The sequence below is a fragment of the Betta splendens genome, chromosome 21, assembly GCF_900634795.4.
Source record: "Betta splendens chromosome 21, fBetSpl5.4, whole genome shotgun sequence".
Classification (NCBI taxonomy): Eukaryota; Metazoa; Chordata; class Actinopteri; order Anabantiformes; family Osphronemidae; genus Betta; species Betta splendens.
Window position 1 is genome coordinate 5,997,950 of NC_040899.1, and position 27,002 is coordinate 6,024,951.

At 48.4% G+C, this 27,002-nt stretch overlaps 1 protein-coding gene across 17 annotated transcripts in view; it reads left to right on the top strand.

Moving 5' to 3' along the window:
- LOC114847693 (interleukin-1 receptor accessory protein-like 1-A) overlaps window positions 1-26,995 on the top strand; it is a 115,914-nt gene extending 88,919 nt beyond the window's left edge. For 16 of the 17 annotated variants that reach the window (XM_055505071.1, XM_055505069.1, XM_055505067.1 and 13 more), the window contains 3 exons: window positions 17,304-17,589; window positions 21,573-21,759; window positions 22,793-23,122. In XM_055505071.1, coding sequence (XP_055361046.1) covers window positions 17,304-17,589; window positions 21,573-21,759; window positions 22,793-23,101 — 782 coding nt within the window. In that variant the 3' untranslated portion in view covers window positions 23,102-23,122. The other variant, XM_055505078.1, reaches the window with a different exon arrangement.
- The last annotated feature ends 7 nt before the right edge of the window (window positions 26,996-27,002 follow it).

The window sequence follows — 27,002 nt, forward strand, 5'->3', positions numbered from 1 at the left end:
TCATCACGTTGATGTCACCGAGTGGTTGCTCCTATGCAGTGAACTGATAATTGACTTGGGTCTAAGTGAGAGACCCGGTTTAGTCCTAAACAAACACTGTACAACCAGTTAAAGCAGTTGTAGAGACAGGACACACATACGCGATGGGGCTCTAAACTAATTACAGCTGTCAATCTCTGTGTTTGCTTTGAGTAATTAAAAACAGTGTAATTAAATAAGGATTGGCCGTCGGCAGCTCACTGGTTAATTTAGCCACTTTATCTTGAGGCCAGACATTTGTCGTTCGTCCTTTACTGCCACAATAATACACACACACACACACACACACACACACACACACACACACACACACACACACACACACACACACACACACACACACACACACACCACAGCTGCAGTCGGCCTTTGAGCTGCGATCCACCAGACGTCCCATTGTTTAAACAGGACCCTCTTCTTATATCTGTGTTCCTCTCAAGTCACTTTAAGTTTACTATTGAACCGACAGCAGTTATGTTTGTGACACTTTAAATTGGTCTGAATTGAATATTTTCTATTTCTGATACGATTGATTAATTTTATCCTGAAAAGAATAGAATAAAAAAAGTCCAGTTGCTGACATTTTGACAATACAACTTAACACAACCTCTATAAAAACCTTTTTCTGTTTATCTGCTAGCTCTAATTCTGTAGACAGTGGGTGATTTACTGTGAGATGCAGCTGATATAATGATCCTTAATTACAATTTAATAAGCAAAATACTGTAAGTGAAACCGATGACTGATGCAGCCTGATAGAAACTGAGAACACTTTCCTTTTTTAGATAATAACAGATGAACTCACTACTGTTGTCCAGCTCCCGGCTGTGGCTCTTTGTAAGGAACATTTACATACCAGACATTATTATAGGCTCTAATGACACGAATCCATTACTTTAACAGCTTGATGAGCGGAGCAGTGTGGGGTATTTCATGCAGGAAAACTGTTCTGGGCGATGGTTTTCTATGGAGAACATTCCTTGCCTCAGTTATCTGTGTCAGGCCCGGCCCAAGATAACCACCTGCCCAATCATTCATCCGTCTCCTCACAGGCTCGGCCCAGAGCGAAGCCGGTAGGCGCTCGCAGCCAGTGACCTGGTTCCCTCTGGGCTGAAGTGGTTGTCACAAGCAGGGCTGCATTTAGATATAATGCTCCATTACATCAATAATAGATAGGAGGATGAAGGAGGCAGGCCAAATAGGATGGGACAGCTCACTCAACAGGAGATGACGAGTCGCAGTGATGGGGAAAAGTGTGTGTTTTGCCGTGTGCACATGGGCGCGATACAAATGTGTGTTTAGGGTTGCACACGTTCCATGAGCTGAATGTGGGCGTGAGAGTAGGACGACGGCAGAGAAGACATTGACTTAGTAGGTTTCTGCCGTGATGGCACCATTTAGGATCAGACTGACCCAGTTTCCTCTGTGCCCATACATTTTAGATAATCCATGAGGAAAGTGGGTCTGCGCCGCCTGCCTCCCTCTGCGCATGTACATTGTGTCGTCCAGTACAACAGGTAGAGGCAGGGACACAAAACGCAACACTTAGACGTACGTGCTGAATCATGCACGGCTGTGTTAAGAGAGGATAATCACCCCCCCCCCCCCAAACCACGTTCCTTCGCTCCCTCCTCCTCCTCCTCCCTTTCTCTTCCACGTCTCCCTCCCTTTTTTTGCACCAGCTGAAGTGGTTATGTGGTTTTATGCGGCAGCCATTTAAATCATTACCTTTCCCACATTGATTCAGCCAGAAGGTAATTGGCTCAATCAAGAGAATTAAAAGCCTGGGTAAGATGGAATAATTCAGCTCGCAGATCAAAAGAGGGGGGGAAGGCAAGAGAAAGAGGATGGGGGGAGGGGAATGAGAGAAACGCCGATATTAGCAGGGTGGAGGAGAGCGAGCACGCTGCAAGTAGATGGGAGGGCAAAAAGGAATTAAAATACGAACATTAGCATATGAATGACGTGGAAGTGAGGAGTGAAAGACGTAAAACTGAGGAGGGCAACGGAGAAAACGTAACCCTTTGCCTGCCACGTTTATTAATTAATTATTCTGTAATGAGGTGTAACTCACAGGACGGTCATGTTGCGCTCCCGAGTCCAAATATTCAGTTCACCTCAAAGCCACAGCACTTTAGCAAAGCTGTGAAAAGATTAGACTGAAGTACAAGTCTGATGGTGAGTCACAGAAAGTGCTGCTGCAGCCGCCTGGACCTGAGACGGAGGAAGCAGCAACAGGAGCAGAGCCGTGTCGTCCTGAGTGCTTCGCTTCAGTGAGAGGACCTTTCAGCAGCGGCACATTTCTCTTTTGGGCTCAGCTTTCTTGCTTTTCATCTTCTATCTGGAAAGGAAACTAGCAGTTCTGTGACCCACAGTCATCTACCTTATGTACTGTACACACACCGACCCACTTACTGTGTATGAAACCCTGAACGTGAGGCCTCACAGGAAGCGTAATTAACAAACTTGATGCGAGAGCGAATGTGTCATCATTTATTTCATTGTGATCAGGTGATCAGGATAAACACGCACAGCGCTACCTTGTCAGTTAGCTTACTGTATGTACAGTAAACTGTATGCGTTACCCTGACAGCAGCTGCTCCCAGACTGATGCTAATGTGGCTGCTCTGCTTCACAGCGCTGTGTGCGATTATGTGGGGAATCGGGGGACGAGTTGCATTCAGGGTCCCAGCAGTTGCCATGTAAGAGTCACAGATGAGCGTGGAACACACACACACACACACACACACACACACACACACACACACACACACACACACACACACACACACACACACACCCAGGCTTATTATGATGAAGGATGAAAACATGTAGAGAATAAAGAACAGGAGGTGGGGGATGTAACATGAAGAGATCACTCCATGACAATTAATGATGTTGATTCTTGCTGTGACATTTAGAAGAAAAGGAGCAGGAGGAGGGTTATGAGAAAATTGCTAGGAAATAAAGGAACAGCTGTTCAAAAGCACATGAACGTCACAGTTGCTTTTTTTAATTACAGATGCAAGGTTAAATGGACGGTTTCTGCCACCTCCTGCCACAAAGCCACAGGTCTTCCTGCAGCTTTTTAGGTCACTGCTTGTATCTATCAAAGCCCCATGGTCCTGCTAAAGGTGGCTTCACCGTCCAACGTGCTGCTCAGGGTTCTACCTGAAGGAGTCCGATCGTGTAAATGATGTTGATCGCTCTGTCAGCTGAAGTCTCCCGGACGACGATGATCTGATCATTTGGTGGTCGGTCCGATGAGTGCTGCTCAGGGCGTTCCTCCAGATGACTGTGAACGGAAGAAATCCTCTTGATGATGTCACCAGCTCGAAGCCGAGCGCTATTTAACGGCATCATTAAAGCGCAGTGAAGCTTAACCGCTACATAGACATGTAGTCCCCAAACTTACACCTAAAGGCATCAAGACAGGTCGCTCTTTAAGGAAATCTGTGTGTTTCATTTGGGCTTTAACTGGGCAAACGCTTTCATGTAATTCATGCTCCGGTTGCTCGGAGCATATCTGCAGTGGCTTTGCGGGAGTCTTCCTGTCGACTTAACTGCAGTCCCAGCCGCGTGCGCCTCGCTGTCAGTTTTCTGCCGAGCTCTCACCAGTAGTGGAGTCAAATGAGCCCCGTCCCCCTGCTGCGTTCCCCAGGCTGCCATGCACGCTGCCGCAGAAAAGCTCCAGAGGACACGTCTGTGCCTTGAAAGCACCATCGAGGCAGGCAGAGAGTGCAGGACATAAAAAACACAGATAAACAGATGAATCTATAGCACAGCTGCTAATGCAGATCCTTGATGGGCGCGTATGGGATTGCGCTGCCGATTGTAGTGCTAAATGTGGCGTTCACTGCTCTGTTTGTGGAAGGGCGCTTAATTGATGCTTGTAATTACCTTGTGAGTAAATGTATCAACTTCATCACAGCGTTTGCTTTTAAGTGAAGCAATTTGTGTAGTGCTGAGATAAGTGCACTCCTTTACCCTATCAGATAAACACACACACACACACACATCACCACGATAATCTAATAGAAATATAAAGAGAAGAATATTAGGGATTGTTTTGAGTTGCAGAGGCCAGATGCTACTGATGCTAAATATGACTGTTCTCTGTGTGACCGCACACCCACGTGCACTAGACACAAATTGACATCTCAGGTATTTCATGCGTTTGCGCAGCATTTCTGCACCGAGCAAAGTGTAAGACGGTGATTATGCAGTGGCGTAAGTATGAAAGAGCTCCGTCTAACATGTCACCTGCTCATGAATTATGGACGCGCTTCATGCATCACCTTCACATCCACTCTGTCCCATGCGCAGATTTGCATATGAGATTAGCGAAAGCTGCTTGACCTCTAACCAAGGGCGTGATGGGTGGTGGAAGGATGTGATGTGGGGAGATGAAGCTCTAAAATACGAGTCAATTTCCTGCGGGGCTTATCAGAGCTGTTTGACTGGCGTGTGAGCAGCGAGCGGCCGTCACATGTCAGGATTTAAACTTAGAGAGGAAATGAGACAGTGGGGTGTGCTCTGAATATCATTCAATGATAGGATAAAAGGGAGAGAGGAGAAAGTGGCCCATATGCCAAACAGCCCAGAACTTTAGGAAGGAATGTGCTTATTAGCGGTATGGCTAGTATTTACACAGCATCTAAACAGAAGTAGGGAGCTAATCTGTGGTTCTTCTCTGCTGGAGCAGTATTAGCACAGAGCTTTCCCCGGTGTGTTTTGAATAGATCCAGTGCATTACTGGCTGTGGTGGCGGCAGAAGACTGTCTGGATGACAGACACTTCTTCCTCCCTTCATTAATCTCCATTTCGTTCTGCACTGGAGAGGAGGAGAGAGCGGGAGACGAAGCAGCGGCGAATGTCGGCCGGGGAAAAAGTAGAAGGAGCCAGATTAAAGATACGGCCGCGAAATGGGAAAGGAGGGGGACGACGGAGAGAAAGGGAATGAATATTGAAAGTGTTAACAAGCAAAGGAAGTGGGGACTGAAGGAGGCAAAGGTGGGTGCGCAGACGAGCTGAGGAGCATGGGTGTAAAAGGGGAAGGGAGCCTGCTGTTTGATCTTTAACAGGATTATTTTTCCCTGCCGTCCTTTTATTTATTTGATTCCTCCTCATATTTATTCATACGTGAACGCTGGCTGCGCCCTGTGACTGTGCATCGCACACGCAGCCGTACTGGGTAATCCTGAAGGGATTTCTGTGGACCTCAGCGGTCCTGCATCCGGCGTGAACGCAGTACAGCAGGCGCGGATGCAGCAGCCTTCAGCTGCAGCGAACAACACTGTTTTACTGCCTTGAGTTTTAACAGCTCGACCTTTAAAAACAATATTTGCCTACAACTATTTGTTTGCTCTTTGTCTGTGTATAGAGGGAGGCGCCGGTCCAGGCCCGGCCGTGTCCTCACAATTACACCCAGTCTCTTATTAAAAATGGAGGACGTGGGATTTGGTGGGACTCGGAGGTTGATGGAGCTTTTTGAGGCTTGTGTGGATATTGATTTGGCCTTTCTCTCAGATTATGAGTCTGGCTCTGTCCGTCGTGAGTGCGGCCGTCATTGGAGGACGATGGTTAATCTCTGTGGCTTGTAGCCCGAACTGGATCGAGTTATCCATGTATTAGTTGTGCGGGTTCATGAAGCTGAAAGCCCGATACTGTCCTGTGCTGCATAGTCCTTCGTGATACACAAATGCGGCGATCAATCAAATCTCAGCGTTGTTTTTTGTCTAAATGTAAAGGATTACCAACCACGTGTTTATTAATACAACCATAACAAACAGAAACCCACCGCTTATTGCTGGTACAAGTACTAATTCATGCAACACTCCAGTGGCTGTGCACTAAGTGGGTAGGCACACATCACCCACGCTATACGGTCCCTCAGGCTGCAGCACTTGTTTGCCTACCCTCGCAACCCTCTCATGTGGGATGTGCAAGGCTATTCCGGTCAATAAGCAGAAACACAAAGGGCGCGATCCGCCCTGCGCGGCACGACTGGGCGTACGTTTCAGGATAATACAATGAGCCCAACCTGCAGTATGTGGCCTGTACGAGAGTCCACTGCTATACAAACACAGAACACAGATGTGGGAGAGCTCCACAGATGCTGAGCCTATTAGGGAGATAAGGTGTGTGTGTGCGCGCGCTGTCCAGCTGAGCATAGCCATTAGAGTGGTATCGCAGATTGTCTGGTAGGGTGCTCAGGGCCACAGAATGCAATTAGATTCTAGTATAAAATATTTATTTCCACAACACCTCCTCTGCACCAGATAGGAACATTGGCCCAGTGTGAGCTTAAACGTGAAACGAGTATATACTGTACAGTTCATGCCTGAGAGCAGCAGCGGCAGCGTGTGCTCGTCTCTGAGCGCCGTGTGTCTGTGGGCACGGATTATTCCATGCACATGAATGTGGGAGCAGGGCGTGAGCACGGACGGCGGCTGCGGTTGCTCCCACGAGTCCCAGTCAAGCGCCTGAGATTGCATTTTATCAAGACAAAAGCGTTTTGTAAGTCTATTAGAGACTTGGACCGTTAAGTAGTAATTTGAGGGACTTGAGTAGCTCTTTTGCTGGTTTTGTATTGTAAAATACAATTTTATATTCAACACTCATTTATTGAAATATTTCTGTTCCCACAGAAATCAGTTCATCGGTCTTGACAATGCTTCTATATTTGCGCCTAAAGCTGCCGCGCGTAGTCTTGTGTGTTTTTAATGAGCCTGTGATCTCAACCAGTGTCCTGACGTGGACGGGTGCAGGATCACGGAGCGGCCGGGCAGCGCTGCAGAGATGTGCTGCCCTTCCAACCCCATCCTTCGGTGTCAGAGCGGGCGCGAGACGGGGGCGGCGGCTCAATCAATTAATGCAAGGCTGTCACCTCACGCGTTGACTGGGTTTTGGGCTACGGCTCCTTTGAGCTAGCATCAGTTCATTCAGTTCATGTTGGAGCGGTTGAACTTTAAAAACAGTGAGAACGCTTTCCAGAGGAGATTAGTTATAGGAAAACTAGCTTTAAGGTAACTCTGCTGCACTGGTGCAAATGGAAACATTTATGTGCACGGTTCCTTACAAAAAGCCCTTGAAGCATGAGAGCAATTTAGCGTGTCAGCTTGGAATACCCATTTTGTGTCCAAACCCCTAAAAGGAGCAGGGATTAAATGATTGTGGCTCTGCTAAAGCAGGGTTTTGTCTTGGCTGTGTCCCGAACAAGGACCGTACAATTGCCTCCTCTCACCTCTTCAGTCGGGGCTGAAGTGCTTAGCAGCTCCAGCTCACCGGGCTTTTGCTGTTGTGTGTTGCGGTTTTTTGGGGTTTTTTTTTCTGTGCAGGCCTCTGTGAAGTTCACAAGCCGATGCTAGATTTGTAAATATGGAGTGCAGAGAAAGGTGAATCCCGGCCGCGCGGAGCTCGCAGGGGATGGAGTCAGCCCGGCTGCGAGCGGGTTCCGCGCTGCCGGCGTCTCTGCCGCGGCGTGGGCGCACGCGTGGGTGGAGGCCAAGTGTTAAGGAATGAGCAGCATGGGCAGTAGTCGGTGCAAGGAACCAAACTCTGGCTAAAATAGTCCTGCTCCCAGACTCATATCATCACGACCACAGCAGACACCCGAGAGTCCAGGACTCAGACACAGCATTTTAAAGCTGCTCTGAGATCCTGCTTCTTTACGTGTTTGCACGTGCATGTGTGTATGTGTGCTCCTGGTCGGCTCTGAGAGGATTACTGTCGATTTACAAGTCCTGGTAACAATGAGCAGCCGAACCCCAGGGACCCATATTCAATCACTATTACAATGAAATGCTGCTAATTCCTGTTTGAAGCTGCACATGCGCCGCCCGGCCCTGCAGCCGGAGGACGAAGCGACGTGGGATTTCCCTGCATTCCCGTCGCCGCTTCGCTCCCTCCTGGTTGTTCAGGGATGGGCTGCGGGGCCCCCGATGAGAGGAACGTGTGTGCGCCCCTGGAGAGCGGCGCATGTTAGCATGTGTGTCATCTGTCTGACAAGTGGCCGCCCAAAGGCCTCATCCCCTCTTATTGGCGAGCGGCTGAATAATTCAGCGGCTCCAGATGTAAAGGGGATTGCTTTCATTCGCAGCTAACAGGTTAGCGTCGGGGGACCTCTGCAGCTTTAAACACAGGCAGTAAATCAGAATTTCAGTACAAGCACATCAAATGGAGTGGACTGCGTTCCGGGGCCGTGCAGCGCTCCGTCCTCGACCTTTGTGAACGGCCGAGCAGCAGCGCCGCAGCTTCGGCAGTTTTGCCACTGCTGCCGTTTCCTTTTCTGGCTCCTGCACAGGCACATTCGTTTAGAGGAGAGCTTTAATTGGCCTCGGAATCAGGGACAGAAATCTCCAGCTACATAAATACTTTAGAGCAGCCTGCCTGTCTCGCTGCTCTGTCCGTTTCATCTGTTCTGCGTCTCCTCGTCCCCGTCGCGCACCAACGCGCCGCTCGGCTTTTATTTCTCCGGCCGTCGAGGGAGACGAACTATTGGCGTCAACTCACTTGAGGAATCCATTTTACTTACACACACACACACGCAGGAAAACACACATGCACATGCTTTAAACTGGGCCACTGTCATAATGGGGGTAATTGTTTTTGCATTATTAATGCACCAGGCTTTATCCTCATCTTCACTGAATGCGTTCTTTTATCTTCAGCACTTGCTCATTCGTCCTCTCTCGTAATGTATGTAAATGGTGTAATGCGCGAGGCAGATGTTGGTACTGTACGCGCACTGTACCCTGCATTCACCCACTACACAGCGCGCATACGTGATGTTCAGCTCTCGGTCGAGCAGATCTGTCCGCGAACCCTTTGATCGTTTCTATTGTTGCTCGGTGGTCTTGTCATGTCTGCTCTTAAATGCTAGGAGCAGATGTGACTGGGATAATTTGCATTTACGGTTGAAGTCGGCTTTAGGACCTGAACTTCAACCGCATATGCAAATTAAGATCCTGGAACAAAGGTGAGTCCATTGTGGCCGTTTGCTTTCGTCAGTAACACGCAAAAGACATTTGAATAGAAACCAAATGAGCCTGTAGATATTTGTACAAGGTGTTGGAACATTTGAATTCAAAATTTCCCAAATTAGTATGACTGTGACCTTCCAGATATAATAGACCTGTGTGTACACGCTCATGACTGTGAGGCAGAGAGAGGGGCCTCGGGCGATGTGTCATTACCTCCTCTGGCCCTGAGTTCCAGCTCTCACTGGGGATGTCTCTGACTGCATAGATGGATGCGTCCGCTCTTTTTCAGTCTCACCTTGATTTAAAGTCACTCTTTTGATTCAACTATGACCTTTGTTAGTGTGATGTGCAGTAAAAGACAGATTTCCTGCTATCAGCTATTTTCAGTGCAAGCCTCTGCTTGTGTACATGGACAAAGCTCCATCCTCCTGCTTTGTGTAAACGGGTCTAAACAGGAAACTAGAACAACAGCACGGAGACCCTTTGCTGAATGTGGCGTTGTTTGGTCACAGACACACACTCCGGCTTGTTGTGCATTTTCTTTGCAAAGTGTGAAGTGATGTTGTGTTTCGAGTCGTCTCGAGCCACATTTGTCATTCTGCTGGCAGATGTTTGTTGGTGCGATGCCCGGATTTACCCGCCTTGAGCAAATGCCAGCAGAAAGATTCACCAGTATGAAACGAGATCATCTACCTGTTTACGTTGAACCGCTGAGCAGTGACTTCATCCAGCACCATCCAGGTGAGGTTGTCTGGAAGAGGAGTCGCAGCATCTGGAGTAAAGGGATGAAAAAGGAGCGCGGATGTGACTCCAAAAAAGAAAAATCAAATATACACAAACACATTCTACAGTTACAGAACGTGTCCAGTGCCACTGTGATGCTTATTGTCCCAGATGAACCCTCGTCACACTGAATTATGAAACATGGTGAATAATGAAAGAAGCCCACAGTGATGCACAGCTGAGCTGACACCCGCCGTGGACCCGTGCCTGTGAGCGTGGAGCTGTGGTGGACTGGCTGGATTTAGTGGTCTGCATGAGGAGAAGCTGTCACCGTGGAGCCGATCCGCTGCCACTGGTCCAGTCAACAGTCAGACGAGGTCGTCTGTTTAAGATGCGTCCGTGAGTGTGTCTGCTGTCGCCCATCGTGTAGTTTCCTCCAGGATGGGAGCCGGGAGGTGGTAATAGAGGTCACGGGGAAAAGGTGCAGAAACAGTCGCCCACTGAACTTTAATGAGGCCGTTTGAAAATGTGTTTATTTTATCAATACAGGGAATTTTTCTCTGACTTCCATGAGTCTGCTGAGCATTTTTGTTGTTCTGAATCTTTAAGGATATTAAGCAGTGTCTTTAAAAGTTGTAGTAATTATAAGTGAAAAACTATTTTCACTAAAACCCTATTCATTTTTGTAAATTCTCCCCAATCTGAACCCTTTACCTCAAGCACGGTTTCAGTTTTCCAACCTTAACATCATCCTTCCTTATGAAAATAAATATTCAGCTGTTTAATTGAAAGCCCATTCTCGTCTTTTCGATCCTCATTCGGTTCCTTGTCACCGCTACAGTAACTTGACTCTGGGCCTGAGGGTGTGAAACGCACCAATCTTCTCCCTAAACACTGAAAGCCACCAGCTGCTGCTTTTACCACACAGCCAGCAGCTTCACCGTGAGGCTTTTCCATCGAGTGTTTTGTATTTTAGAAGCATGGCGGCCGTGGGGAATAACTCTCTGGAATGATGGCAAGTTGAAACTGAAGACAATCGTTCCTCTTCTGTCTGAATTACCTGATTTTCGAGAGCGTCGTCGTCGAGTTTGACGCCCTTGTTTCGACCCCTTCATCTTCCCTCCTCCTCTTTGTTTCTGTGTTTAGGGAGGAGGGAGAGGGAGAGGGTGATAATGACTTGTCAAATTAGAAGCGATGGAACCGGCAGCTAGTGTAAACACAACTCACAATGTTCACATGACATTTTCCAAGCTGCATTTCTACTGGGGCAGATTAGCAGAGTGACAGCTCAGCCCGAATCCACACACACACACACACACACACACACACACACACACACACACACACTGGCATTTTAACTCTACGTATCAGATTGACACCTGCACAGACACACGCAGAAACTCTCGCTCAGAAATCAAATGCGTTCACACACTTTGCATTTGTGATTTGAAAAGCTTCACCCCTCTCAGGCCTTTCCCTCCAGTCATGGTCCAGGGCGCCTCCGTATAGATTCACGTCCACGCATCAGCATGATGGATGGTGCTCACGCGCAGGCTGGACTTTACAGCCCGCAGGGACTTTATTTGCATGTGTTATTGCCAGTAAAACTGCGTGTGATGTAGGTGAGCCGCAGACGCTGCAGTTGTCCTGATATTAGCGGCTCCTGTTTCCCGGCGTTCTATTTTACACATGACTGTCCTCCTCTGTACACCAGCAGCCACGGAGGGCGCTGCTCATTTCCCAACTTCGCCTATGAAATAAAGAGCCATTTACGAGGAACAATGTCCCGGCCACCCCATCCCTCTGTTTCCTGCTCCCACTATTGGGGAGATACTATTGAGAGTCTCATCCACATCAATTTGGGCCTCAAATGACTTTCTCCAGCTGGCCAAATCCTGACAGGCGTTCTGTTCTCCTTTAAAAAGAGCCCTTTATCATCAAGAGAAAGGAAGAAAGGATGAGCGAGCGAGCGAGGAAGAGAGGGAAGTCAAAAAGCTAATGTTTCAGTGACACCCTTTCTCACACAACAGGGGAAATTTCTGTTCTATAACGGGTTCTGGTTAATTTGAAGTCAATTGGAGAGTTATTAAAAGCAGATGAGTGAGCTGTGCTGAACTTGGTCAAGGGCAACAAACCCACCCTGGTTTCTATGTGCAACAATAGAAACAGGACTTTCACCTTCAGGCAAACTTGAAAGTTTGTACGATTTGCTTATAAACTACTTTATAGCTTTTGTAGCCGCCGAGATCCCGTCTAAACACCTGCTCAGCATCTGTGGGGTGGTTCGGAGGATTTGCTTCTCTTTCTGCTTTTATTCCTGTTTATCTCTCAAAGCTACATGATGCCTTTGAAATTACACTGCCAATATGTATGCAAATGTCAACATCTACTGCCAGAAATTACATTTACTTCATTTGTCTACAGCTTCCGTATCATCTTTGTGGTCCTCAGGTGCAGGTTCAATAGTTTATTGTATCACTGTTGTGCATTACAGCACAATTTCAGTGCAAGTATTACAAATAATACCAGTAAGAAATGATAATAAAGCAAAAGGATGACTGCAGAGCAACAAAAACTCTGATTTTATTTACATTTCATTTGTTATCATGAGGAGATGCACAAGTAGCTGATCACTGTCTTTTGTTTTTGTGTGATCATTTAATTTACATTTCCTTATAAGAGAAACGCACATGAAATGCAGACTAGATTATGTATTTGTTACAGAAGACATGACCAAAGTTTATTATGATGCACTCATAGTCCACAGGGTGGATTTTGTTTATGTACTACTAGTACATACATGTATGTTACAATCAAAACTAAATTCCATATGTCAAAGTAGACAGAGAGCAGAATTCTCTGCTGAAGAAATGAAAGACTTGTTCCAGACAGAAGCACGTAATCTGGAGCATAATTCCATTGTAGCATCAGTAAATCATCACAACGAACACATTTCCACAAGGTTGAGCTAATACAGTAGGACACTAAACATGCACTAAAATGTTAGCAGGACATCATCGGAGCGAAATGGGCCGTTCTAGTTAGAGGTCAAAGCAGGTTCAACAGGGTCTTTAGCACTCATTCAGCATCTTCGCCTCAGGTCTCACTTCCTCCGTTTCCTCCTTCACCCCCACATCGGAGCTGCAAATGAACCAAGGCAGGGGAAGAGGCAACTTTTAGAAAGAAACACTGTAGAAGAGCCACGCACAGAATACAAATGACCTTCTACCTCCTGAGCAGCCACATTCAGGCCGTATCAGCGGTGGCAGGAGGCAAACGCTGGTCATCGAGCTGTCTGAGGCCTGAGCACACGCTGCTTCTTTGCTTCACATACAGTATGTAGACACCTCATCATTTCATTCTCTCTGGCTGCTTTTACCACCTTCAGATCTGATAATAATTGTATATTACTGTACATGTGTATACGTTATACGACAATAAATATGTGACTGGTTTTGCCAAGAGGTTTCCAACAAATGAATGCAAAACTAGAAACATCTTCTCAAAGCTGTAAAAGCAGGCATGACGTGTTTGCATATTGCAACATGTTGCCAGGTCACATGACAATTCAAAGATAAATGTAATGCTTTGTGTTTTGTGCAGTCACAACAGCGAGAGGCAGACAAAGAGGAAAGTGGAGCCTAACTTTCTTTTTGAGATGCACAACAAAGGTAGTTCGCTACCGTCGTTGGTGAGAAATTATCAGTTTCGATCCACATTTGCATATAAATGAACAATGGTAAAGTGTCAGAGGAGGAGAACTATGTTGAAACTGAAATATTGAGTGACACGACGCAGAGGGAGAGATAAGACAGACTGATATCACCTGAGCTGCTCACTCCAGTGTTTGCAAAGCTGAGAAGAAAGAAATAAAGTGGGCACAAGTGGTAAATTCAGCTTCTTCTGCCTGTAGATTCAGGACACGGGTGCACTTTATTTCCTTAAAGGCAAGTATGGAAAAGTATAAATTAACAAATTGGGAATTGTTTGTGATTTTCACCTGAAATTAATATTAATTCAGACCAATAAATCAGGTCTTGGTCTCATTGGGCTAAAAGTATTTGAACAAAACTAATAACTTGAACAACAAAAATCAAGCTGAAAGACATAAAAAGGCCAATATAAGATGAGGGGAAGCTGATGATGGAGACTTGAGGGCGCGTCCGTGTCTTTTTTGGTCCCTGTGTTTGCTGAACATCACGTTAGAGCAGCGGCGTCGGCCGCGTGGGGAGCTGGAAAATCGAATCACGTTTGGGAGTGGGTGTAAACGAAGGAGGAGAGAAAGAGAATGAGAGACAAAGTTATTAAGAGTCCTTATCCACATATAGATCGCGGAACGTCTTCATGGCCTGCGAGGACCCGGCCGCCCACCCAACATCTGATAATTACACTTCATTAGGAGAGCAGGTAGCGATGAGAGAGGAGCGGCCGACTACTGAGGGAGAGAGGGAGACGTCCAAGCAGGTGAGGAAGGCCCTGAATTTGATTACGGGTGGAAGAAACGCAGCCGCCTCCATGCGGGTGCAGTTATTCTAGCTCAGGGGTCTGTATTTATTGCCTCGGTTTGGTGTCACGCGAAGACGGACAGGTCGGCTTCCACGCAGAATGTAATGAGGTTTCTGTGGGACTCGCACACAGTCGATGGCTCCACATCCTGCGGGAGCCGGACCCGTGGCTGGTACCGGTACCGGTACTGGGAGCGGCATCGGGACCCGGCGCTGGTGGAGACGCGGTGCTGGCTTCCTGTCCGAGGCCGCGTGGGGACGTGTCCGTACGGGACCCTCAGGGACGAGGGCGGCGGTCCTGGATGTGGGCTGAGGGGGTGAGAGGGGGGAGGGAGAGCTGCGTTCCTCCAGCGGGATGCATTGATTTTCCCGCCCAGCGTGTGGATGTGGGAAAATGTCAGTTGCTAATTGAGTTGATAAAGCCGTTTTGAGTTGCAGACGTAAATATGCCCCCCCCCCTCCTACAAAAGCCTCCCACTGGGAAGTCTGTCAGGAATGAAAGGTCTCCTGCTCTTGTGTACGTGTGTGTCTTTACATGTGTGTTCATACTTTTATGTGTGCAGAGCCTGAATCTCAGGCTGAAACGAAATCGTTTTTTTTTTTTCGTTTTTATTGTGATTTGGATAGAAGCTTGTTAGAATAAAGCGAGTGGAGAGGGTGAGAGCGAGGTAGAGGTCATGTCCATTAGAGGTGAATGAAGCCCCCACTGTCCCTGCTGATTAGCAGATTGAAATGCAGAGCGGACAGAGGAGTTACGTGCCTCAGATGAGCCACGGTCGCTCCTCAGCGTTGTTCTGATGAATGCTCCGTGTTCAGAGAGCACAGATGCACAAAATAGACATGAGTCATCTGATGGGAATGCGGCATGTATCGTTCCAGGTTTGGTGCTTTTGGAGAGGTTGGACACTTTCAGCTGTTTACAATTAACAAGTCTTAACAAGGACCATTTAAAAAGTGCAACACAACTGATGTTTCTAATGGTTTCCCCAAATTTGACACAGTGCATTTTTAATGACGACTGCCGTCTGGTAATTATTCAACAGAATCTCTCATAAGAGCACTCATTAGCAGGCAAACAAGCCTGATGCAGCCGATCGGGGGGGGGGGGGGGGGGGTATAATGCACCTGGTGCACAAACATGAAAGGCTTGTCATGTTTGAGTCAAATGCTGACAAAAAACTCCTGACCACAAAAGACCTGCATCATGACAGCGTTGTGGTTTCCCTTTGAGAACCTCCCATGCCACATACAGGAGGTGGTGACGTTCTGCTAATGTTCTATGGAGGTTTTCTAGCCTATTCAGTCCAGTCCAGTACTTTGAGACCTGGGCTGCTCCTGCTGAAGCCCTGCAGTAGGTGGACGGCTCCAAGCATCAGCACATGCTACTGTAGGAGTCACACCTCCTGCGGGTCTGTGATCCACAGGCTCGGCTCGGCAGGAAGATTCTAGAGCAGCGACTTAAACCCCAGAGAGAGTCCCTGATGGGATTTAAAGACACAAACGCCCAAATATCAGTGACCCGGAGGCCGTTGTGAGGAAACGATTCCCTGGACGTGCAGCCAGAAGCTGGTGTGTGGCGCTGCATCGCATTCGCAGCAGCTCATAACGGCAACGGAGAACATGGGAACGCGCTCCTATTTGTAGGTCTTGCCAATAAGCCTAATTTGCTGTGGGGCCTGAGTAGTTCTGTGTGCCACTGTATTTCTTCATCTATTGGCAGATGCATCGACAGAAGGAGCGGCGCGTTTATCACCGAGCTGCTTGACTCGTATCACGTGCCTGTTCGCATCTATAGGGGCCTCGTTATTAGGAGACACAATTAGACGGGGCTGCGTACATTAAGCCCCCCCCCCCCACACACACACACACACACTTCCACCTCCACCCTTAACACACACACACACACACACTCTCTCTCTTTCTCTCTCCTGCATTCGTATGTGAGCTCGCACATTTGTGACTAAGCCTGCTGCTGGTAATTAACAGACATAATTAGGCAGACAACCATTTGTATAGGGAAAGCACACACATGCAAACACACACACACACACACGCGCACGCACACATTACTGCCCTGGTAATTAAGAGTATTAATTACGAGCATAGCTGTCCCCGTGAGGCTCTGTATCAGTCACAGAGCGGCACACAGCAGGGTTCTTATTACTTTATCTCACCACAGCATCACTTCACCGCTTCCCTCTCGCTCCGTCTCAGCCTCTCTGCTTCACATGCACACACATGTAAGCCAATATTCACCTGCTGGATAAACAAATGCTGGGCTGCTTCATTAGCCAGAGACTGATGACTGGCCGCGGCTTCACTTCCGGTGGATTTAAATTGAGATAGATCTGCTCCGGCTGCTTCTGCTTTGCGTCTAATGTTCTCTTCTCCTTTCTGCTCTATATGTAGTCGTAGCGTAGCCGCTGAAGGGCAACATGCCTGTAATATCCCCCCACCTTTCTATCACTGTGTCCAATTTGGACTGAACTGTCTCAGAGCTGCGAGGGTTGAGCAGATTCCAGTGCGTGGAAATAAATCATAAGCAGTCGGCTCTGGATGAGACGCGAAGACAAAGAGCCCACCCAAGCAGAATCACCTATACAGCTGCACACTCGTGATTGAACTCCCGGTTAATGCATCAGCCTTGCACCGCGCGGCTCCGGGGCTGCGATGCATCCTCAGCACTTGGAGCTTGACATCATTTATGGACATATTTTACAGTTCATTGCATGTTTGGATATTGCAGGAGGTTGTCTTAACCATCTCTGCAGAGGCCAAGGTGGCACGAGAACCCAGACAGGAGGAAATGAGCAGACGCGTGTGCTTCTGCAGTAGAACTACAATCCAGCAGAACAAACCCATGAACTGTGACGTCTACGTCTAGTGTTATACTTCATGTTTTAAACAGCTTAGTGTCACATTGCTAATAGATTTTCATCTTTCTTGTAACTTGAAGATGCATAATGTTGCTGTATTGTTTTGCTGTGAGCGCTGCATCGTATTTCTTTGCATCCTGGAGCCGTTAATGAGCGTGTGGCCTGTGTCTCTGCAGTGGACGGCTGTACAGACTGGTCAGTGGACTACCTGAAGTACCGGGTGCTGCAGGGGGAGCCGGTGCGGCTGAAGTGCGCTCTGTTCTACGGGTACATCCGGGCCAACTACAGCCAGGCTCAGAGCGTGGGCCTCAGCCTCATGTGGTACCGCAGCTCCGGCCTCGGCCACAGCGACTTCGAGGAGCCCATCTCGTTCGACGGCGTCCGCATGAGCAAGGAGGAGGACGCCATCTGGTTTCGACCTGCTGACCTCCAGGACGTGGGCCTTTATTCCTGCGTCTTACGGTAGGAGGAATCAAAAGAGGATATTGATGCATTAAATTCAATTTTAAAAGGCAGTGTAGTAATTACAGCAGCTTTACCCGCTTTCCTCAAGCATTTGTTCGCTTTGTGTGATTCAGATTAAGATACTGATGCCACTCAGGTTTCTATGCATTAAATATTGACTTAGATATTGAGCTGTAGCCTCAGGTAATTAGAAGCATAATTAAAATAGTTTGTTACTATCTCTGCCGGTAAAGCATACACCTCCCCGAGCATCGAACTAACTCTGAGTTGCACTCTTGCTTCCTGATGATGACAGGAACTTAAGTATATAGACTGTAGCTGTTGCTAAAGAAAACACATAGCTCCCATATACTGTCGTTTTTATGTTTCTGCTTGAAAACAAACAAACAAGATGCAGCCTGTAAACAAGTGAGTTTAGAATTGCTGATGTGAACACACCATTCCCTCTCTTCACCCCCCTCCACTTCCACTCCGTGCTCAGTTCGGCTAATTGCCTTCCAGCTCTTGCTCTTTTCTTTGACCAAGAGACACAAATGTAGCGAGGATCGCTTATCGCCTTTAAGAAGGAAAATAAGTATGTTTCCCACTGTACTATAAACCCCAGTAATGGAAATCAATTCTGTTCCCTCAAAGATGACCCGTAAAACCTGCTTCAAAAATGCTCCTCAAGTAAATGTGCTATCTACATATTGCATTTCTTTACTGTGTCCCCTGACCAAATTTATTCTGAAATGTCAATATAATGCTAACCTAAACTATCCATTAAAGCGTCGGCTCCCCATTATTAGGTGTGTGTGTGTGTGTGTGTGTGTGTGTGTGTGTGTGTGTGTGTGTGTGTGTGTGTGTGTGTGTGTGTGTGTGTGTGTGTGTGTGTGTGTGTGTGTGTGTGTGTGCGAACCCAGACAACTAACTGCAGACTCAAACAAAACACAAACACCCACACAGACTGACACACTCTAGTGGGCCGTTACAGACAGACTCTTCCCAATATAAGATGCATAATTATGTGGCAGTAACTTATTAACCTTTACGGTGGAGAACATCACTCAATAAATGGCTCATTGCAGCTCTTCATTTCAGAGCGTTTTTAATAAACGCTGTTAAAGGCCTCTTAAAGAGCCGCAGAAGCATCCAGAATACATTGAGTGTGACGTGTGTGTGTGTGTGGGGGGGGGTACTCCAGCCTGTACTACGTGTCATTAACCGGGCTCCTTACGACTAATCTGGAACAAATACTTACAAATACTTTCCAGTGTTGTCGCAGTGTAAATGAGTTGCACTTTTTACTGACACCTCCTTCGGACCAGAGCGGAGTTTCGGTTCGATGCTGGACTTTTCCGAGCACCGCTGTGATTCAGTGCAGGTGGGGGGGGGGCGCCGCCCCTCGTGCTGAGCTGGGGGGATTTTCAAATTCTCACATACCCGAATCAGTACACTGCGAGAGATTTGCCTCTGAGCTGAAATCAATTGTCTTTTTGTTAGGGAGTAAGCTTCTGAGTCACACATTTTACCACATATGACCCAAAGTCCTGCAGGCAGAGAGAGGAAAGGTGCTGCATGCCTGCACTCCCTTCAACAGTACGTGCAATAATAACGTCTTTCACTCCTTCATCTGACTTGAGCCTAATATTACAGCAGACCCCCCCTCCCCTCCTCCTACTTGAACTGAACAAATATTACATAAGCATACGGCTGCAGGGTAAATCAATGCCGTGCTGAATGCAGAAGAAGCTGGTAACAGTATGTAAGTTTATACTAAGCACCAGGACTTATTGTGCTGCAGTATCACTGTAGGTTGAGCTCTGATTTGCCCACTCTTGCTTCACACAATGAGCTGCAGCTTATTAATTCATAGCGGCACCGCGTCCATACGAAAGCTTTGTTGCACATACACACCTTTACCGTGTCAGACTGGGATTCTTCATTCTTCAAGCTGCGACTGTTGCTCTCATTATAAAATCACAGACCCTGGTTGATTTCACATCCAGCACACAGTGAATCATCGCATGCCAACACAAGGAGAAGGTGTCGGTGCCCTGCTGCTGTAGCAGCAGCCTCTCTGCTGGTCTGGGCATGCGTGGCCTCTATGAATGTAGGCAAATCCCTCTGTGTTAAGTTCAGCTTTCCATTGAAGTCGTCCAGATGTTTTTTTTTTCATGAGGAGATATGGATTCACGGCTCTTCACTGAATGGTTGCTTGCCTTTGTGCGGAGCCTAGGTACAGAACGCGTGCATTAACCTGTATACGGTAGTTACTGTGCGTTTCCCGGTGTTGACTTCATTCCAGCCTCACTCTCGCTTTCACATCCGTGTTACTCTTCTCCGTATTGATCCCCATCCACTTCCTCCCCCCACATCTGTGTTTTCTCGGGTTCTGAAATGGGTGAAACCATGTATATTTCCTTCCCATGATTACATCACCCGACATGTGGGACAGTAATACGCAGAGCATCACAGCTAATGTCAGCCGCGGACTAATACCCACGTCTGCACTCAAATGGAATGTGACAGATGCAGGACTGTGCACTGGCCCCCGGCTGTCCGTCATTCAGGCACCGCCACTGACACCTTCCCACAATGCCGCGGGGTCCCTGCTGTGACTGTATAACGCACGAGATGCCTCTGACTGTAGCGCGTGCGTGCGTGCGTGCGTGCGTGGCGAGCGTGTGCGTTTCGTTTAGTGTACTTCGCCAGCCTACAGCGCAGCATCTTCCCACTCCATCCCCTCTAGATGGGAGGCGTTGAGTCGAGAATGTTACATTTCAGCGCCGAGGAGGCGTCGCTCCGTTGCAATATCTTGCATCTTGCTTTTGCTTCCTACAGCATTTTTCACATGCCCTTTGAGTCATTCTGTACATAGCAAAAATATACAGCATCTCTTTCTCTCATTCCCAGTTGCTCTTCTCCTCCGCTACACATCAGCTATCAGCTCCACTGATAGCAGCCACATTTGTCTTGTAAGCATACTGTGTGTGTGTGGGTGGGGAGTGGAGGTGGGGGTGGGGGTGGGGGCTCTGTGTTTTATAGCCCCAGGAGGGTCAGAGGTGTTTATACGAGAGAGGGGGCGACCACCTTACTGCTTCCATAACCTGAGTAGATCATATGTAACCCTGTCATTTACAGTGAATGGGAGCATATGGGGAACCATGAATGTAAATTCATTAAATGAAACCAGGCCCATTTTGCTGTACGCTCACCCTTAGAATAGACAGTATAGAAATAAGGGAGCTGCTGGAGCCGCTGACTTCCTGTTAACAGCCATCGTAATGCTGCAGCTAATGATATTTCCGGCTAATGTTCATTATGTTTGGGGGCGGCCTCTTCCTGTGCCAACACGACAATGCCCCCATGAAGTTCATAAGAAAACGAGATAAAAGGTCTTAACTCGGCCGGTACGGCAGGAGTCGGAATTGGCAGCCATTACTGGAAGTCATCACATCAGTAGCTGCCATCAGCGGCGCTCATCAGGCTGAACGGCGGCACAGCCCCGCGGCCGGGCGCCAGTTTCCTGCGAGAGCGGAGGCCACGTTTGTTTAAGCGTGTGGTGAAGGTGAGTGCGGCGCTGCAGCCGGCGCTGATGGCGCGGAAGCAGCGCCGGTTGATGATTGCTACGATAGCAACAGCGAGCGCTAATGTGCGTCGGAGGGGAGGCGCGCAGCTGCTGGGGGAGGAGAGGGGACCGACTCCCTGAGGACCCAGCAGCTTCTCCGTTCCTCATGTCGCGAGGCCCCTCCGTCTTTGTCCCCTCCGTGATTAGCATCCCCAGGCCCGGCCGACTCCCCCCAGAAATCCAATAGTGGTGAGAGTGAGTCACTGATTCAGTAAAGCCGCGGAACATGTCGTTATTGCTAACATGGCAAACGTGAACGAGGGGGAGGATAGAGTCGCAGGAACTAGTCCTCTAAGTAGCGTTCTGTCCTCATGCACGACTTTCCCAGCACCAGGCGGTGACGGGTCCCTCGTGTGTTCTCTGCCCACAGGAACTCGACGTACTGCATGAAGGTGTCCATGTCTCTCACCGTGGCAGAAAACGACACCAACCTCTGCTACAACTCCAACATGAGGCGAACTGAGAAGGCTGAGCTCAGCAAGAGCAAAGACATCCTCTGCCCGGACACCGACGACTACGTGGAGCCGGGAAAGGACCTGGACATCACCTGGTACAAGGTGGGTCCGTGGCTGTAGCTTCTGCTGCTACGCGTCCGCTGCTGTGTGATTTCTGCCATGTTTGTCCTGTATAATAGTCTGTTGTTGGGTGAAGTAAAGAGGCTGCGCATGTCTGGGATCATAAAACCAGGAAATGTTTTTAAATGGTTCATTGGTTTGTTTTCATCTAAATTCTTGGCTGTTTATGTTTAAAAGCCTTGTTGAACGTGGTTCCCACCACCCGGAAGATTATCTATGGATGCTAATCGTGACTTTACATAGCACATAGTCGTCCTGCAGGAATAAACTGAGCTAAAGGGACCCACAGAGATTTCATAAGACACACAAAACTTGTATTGGAATAAAATTGCACAGTGTCACTTTCTGCCCTGTGCGATGAGTGGACGTCCTCCAAACGCTCCTGGCCTCTGATCTTTATTCAGCGCGCGCCGCCTCCTCGCCCACCTGGGTCCTAAGTCAGGCATGGCCCGAAGACAACAAAACGCATCCCGGGGAAGGAGCGAGGCCAGACTAATCACAGGCAGATCAGCGGTAGATTAGCTGGCCGGGCTCGACCTCTAGGTTTTCCCAGAATTCAATTATGGCGCGGGTAATGACTGGGAGTGTTGGAACCTGGACTTATTTGGACTACCGCAGGGCCACGCTGATTGAATTCCAAGGTTGCCGGGAGCGTTGTTGGAATAGAATCCGCCGAGTCGTCGCCGCCGCAGCAGCGCAGAGAGGATGATGTCACACATCCCACACACACATAGAGACGGAGCAAACGCGCTCATTTCGCCAGCAGAGACCACTGTAAATAAGGCTGTGGGTCCTCAGTGGCGCCGCTGCAGGATCGAATGAGAATATTCACTTCAGTGCAATAAATCCTGATCGGATAAGTAGGATAAGGCTGAGTTATGTCAGAGTCAACACGCCGGCGTTCGACCCCTCATCTACATTCTGAGCACTCGGGAGCTCCGTGACGCGTGAAAGGTCCTGGTTTCCAGCCGGACGCGCGCAGCCGTGACCCACTGGTGTGTTTCCCCGTGTGCAGGAGTGCCGTCCGAAGCAGTGGCGCGCCAGCATCCTCATGAAGAGAGACATACTGTCCATACAGGAGGTGAAGGAAGATGACATTGGGAATTACACCTGTGAAATTCAGTTTGGTGGATTTGTGGTCAGGAGGACGACGGAACTCACCGTCACCGGTAAGTTTTTGAGCGTGTGTGTGTGCGTGTGCGTGTGTGTGTGTGTGTGTGTGTGTGTGTGTGTGTGTGTGTGTGTGTGTGTGTGTGTGTGTGTGTGTGTGTGTGTGTGTGTGTGTGTGTGTGTGTGTGTGTGTGGAGATGTGCGGTGGGCCTGATGTTCTGCAGCCTTTGTCCACGTCCAGGGTCCGGTCCTGTTCTGTACCCGCCTGCTGGCACAAGATGGAGGCGGCCGCTCAGGGAATGAGATGCAGCGTTCTCCTCCCCTGTGGTTTGTGTGGCTCTGCCGTTTAGTTTGTTGTAGCGTTATTTACCCAAGTTGGAGGATGTAATGTGCGCTTAGCGTTTCCGCCGCCTCCCCGTTATGAGGAGTGTCAGTAGAATTTAGGGATGCTCCCAGCGCTCAACGTTTCTATTTTGATCTAGAGCAGTTTGTTTGTGTTTGTTGAAGACGGGATCCAGCTACTGCAGGCTTTATCTTTGGTCCAAATGAGTTCTGAAGGAAGGCAGCGAAGCTGCGGTTTGAGCTTTTGTGGTTTAGGGCAACTAGACGTTTTAAGGTTTTTTCTGTACTGTCTGGTTTCATGTTGTTGTGTGGCTGCTGACCAGCTTGTACTTGCGTGTACTTCCCTGTCTTTACGTGTCCGATGGCCTTTTAGCTTGACCTCAAAGTTCAATAGCAGCAGTTATAAAAGTTTATTGGGCTGCAAATGTACTCAGTCTGCATTAATGATACGGAGCGAGGGCTTCAACCATAGGCCGTAAGAAAGAGAGAGAAACACCTGTGAATTTACCAGCCGCCTTCCCTCCTTCCATATATCAGCCTCCCCTGTTGTGTGTGTGAATGAAGGGATGAATATTGAATAAACCCAGCTGAACAATAGGGGCCAGAACAATAGAAAATAACTGAACACCAAGCTTCGGGTGAAAATCATCCATCTGAACAAGAGCGGCGGAAGCAAAGAAATGCTGGCCTCACTTTTGATTGTCTCTCACTCGGAACTGATTTTCCATTTGTCTGTCGCCTTCCGTTGCAGCGGCAGCACCGCGGCTTCTGCGCATGCTTTTCTGAGGCGTATTTACACACATGCGCTACGAGGAGCCGGCGTCCCACAGGGAGCCATCAGTGGCTCAGGTTTGTTTGATTGTGCCCCTGTGCCGGTCGCTGTCAGCAGCAGAGTCCGCTCCGTTGCCACTGCCTCTCTTATTACCATACCAATGGGACACCTCATCTCTAAAGCCGCAATGTTCTGATACAATTAGATTGGCTCATCTTCACCATAGGCTCATTTCCTTTAATAAACCTACATCATCATGCCCTCGAGTGGGTGTGAGATTATCCCTGTTTTATCACATCCTGCTAAAGCGATATTACCTGGACAGCGAGAATAAAAGGCCACGCTGCGACTGAAATCCGAGGGCTAATGTTAGAGTTTATTTGATCGGGCAGGAGGACGGACGAGGCCATTAAGTTTAACCCGCCTTAAATATAGCACAGTACAAACTGACCTTTGCGTTGACCCTGACTTGCTGCAAAGTGTGTGTGTGTGTGTGTGTGTGTGTGTGTGTGTGTGTGTGTGTGTGTGTGTGTGTGTGTGTGTGTGTGTGTGTGTGTGTGTGTGTGTGTTGTTCTGACCCTGCTGCACCGTGCAACAGCGTCTCCGTGGAGCAGCGGCGGCTGGACTGAGGTCAGTCCGGTAATAGAGGTTAACTATGGGCATAAATACAGACTCACCGAGATCACTCTGATCCAGGAGCACCTTAATCAAGCCGTGATGGTGCTCAGGTTAATAGAAACGTAAAGGAAACAGCGACCCCTCGTCCCGTTTTACCTGCCCTCCGGTTTGTGTCACTATGAGCATGTGGACATGGGTGGGACTGTGGAGAGCGTGGAGTGATGACAATAAAAACGACCATTAGCAACAGATGGAGCGTTTGTTTTTGTCTTTCCCCTCCACAGACCTTCACCTCAACCTCCCATCTGTAAATGAAGTGCCTTTTTGTGTACTCTTATAATTGATTCATGCAGCAGCCGCTTCGCTATTTGCCAGATCCTCGGAGGAATACAGAGTGTGGTCAGATTAGCTGCTGTGTTTACCGCCTGCCGGTGTCAGGGACACGGGGAGCAGCGCCTCGGCTGTAACCACCACCAAAATATGACTAATTGATAAATGTAAGTACAGTATAGGCCACTTTGTGGATGTTTGTCTTGTGATGTGTTGCCCACAACTGTCTGATGTGATGCATCTGTTCCTTAATAGCGCGTCTAAATCATTTCTGTTCGATTTTTCGCGTCCTCCCAGGTCTTATTCCAGCGCCGTGATGGTAATGCTACAGTAGTGGAGCATCAGATAAAAGCCCCGTTCAGCTGATGTGTGCAGCTCCCTCTGCGTTTTGTAGGAAGGAAAACATTATACAGAGGCAGCAGAAAGGGATAAAGAGAACAGGGGAGTGAAAGGGACCGATAACGGCGGAGGAGAGGGAGGTGAAGAGATAGAAGGAATGATAACAGAGCGGCTGCTGTTCCTGTAGCTTATCTGTATTCCTCACCAGTGTTTCCCAGCAGAAACAGTGTGTCCACGACTATAAACAGACTATTATCCAAGTGTTTATCACAGTGCACATTACCGTTTGCCTCTGTCGGACTTACTGTAATGGAGTCGTTGGGTTTGATGGATGCCTCGGGCGCGGGTTTCTATCTATTGCTCTCATTATACCTCTGTCTGCATCCACGGACTGTGGAAATGTCTGTGTGCACATTCAGCATCGCCTGCAAACATGGTGATTGAGGTTACGGCCAATGTAAATGTACCGTTCTGCCACCGCGAATTGGAAGTGCAAGAGGCCAGGAGGAATTCAAGGGGAGGAGAGGACTCATTACCTCACCTCGTGCGGTGTCCACCGGCTGCAGGGAGACGCTTGGGAACGAGCTTCGCAGACGCAAATGAAGGCGGAATGTGTGTCTATTAAAATTCCTAAGTTAGAAGCTGGAGCTGTCGTGGGTTTGACCGTGAGGGATCACACTTTGCCTCACGCCGTGTTAGACAGCGAGTGTTTGTGCATGTATGTATGTGAATACAATAAATGTTACTGCTTCTCTGCACATTTGTGAACAGTAGTTCCGTCTTCTGGGGCTTGGTTTGTGTGTGGCCTGAAGGAAGTGAAGACACTTGGTCAGACGTCCAAACTGCAGCCACCAGAGACTCTGAGGGAAAGAGGACGCAACTGGTACGCGTCCTCCTCCCTCCGTGTTCCTGTAAACCGGTCCAGAGGTGCAAAGATGGATGGAGAGGCAGTGATTAGCACTGACATTATCCAAGAGAGGAATGGATGGGGCGATAAGAGATGTGGGGTGAGAAAATGAGATGGGTTTGCTCTGGACTGAAACGTCTCCATTTATCAGTCTATATGCTGTGTGTGTGTGTGTGTCGCCTGCTGAACTGTTGAGGTCATGCTAAACACTCAGCCTCAGCCCCATGTCCTTGGAGAGGAGATGATAAAATCACACCTGAGATAAGTGTTACTCCAGCAGTTGACTCTTCCCAGCTCCTCCTACACGCACATGTGTGTGTGTGTGTGTGTGTGTGTGTGTGTGTGTGTGTGTGTGTGTGTGTGTGTGTGTGTGTGTGTGTGTGTGTGTGTGTGTGTGTGTGTGTGCGTGTGCGTGTGTGCGCGCGTGTGTGTGCGTGAGGCGCTATCAGTTCGACGATACCAGAATTTCCAAGAAACACGGAGTGCTACACATTTTGAGCCTGTTAATATAACGAGCGGCCGAGTTGCTCGGATGATGTTACCGGCGTCGGGCGGAGCAGAGTGGCTCATTAGTTTAAGGTCAACGATCACTCTCCTGATTAACTCATCTCCCTCCTTCCCTCTCCTCCTCACCCCTTACCTCAGCGATCCTTGCTTCTCTGTTCCCTCTCCCTTCATCACTATTCACCAGCTGTCCTCCCAGACCCTAAGCAGGCCAAGGTCCACATCATCTTAATTCAATTACAGCTGATATCAAACTGCATGTAATAGATTAAATTTATATCCTCTACAATTAATCTTGACCAC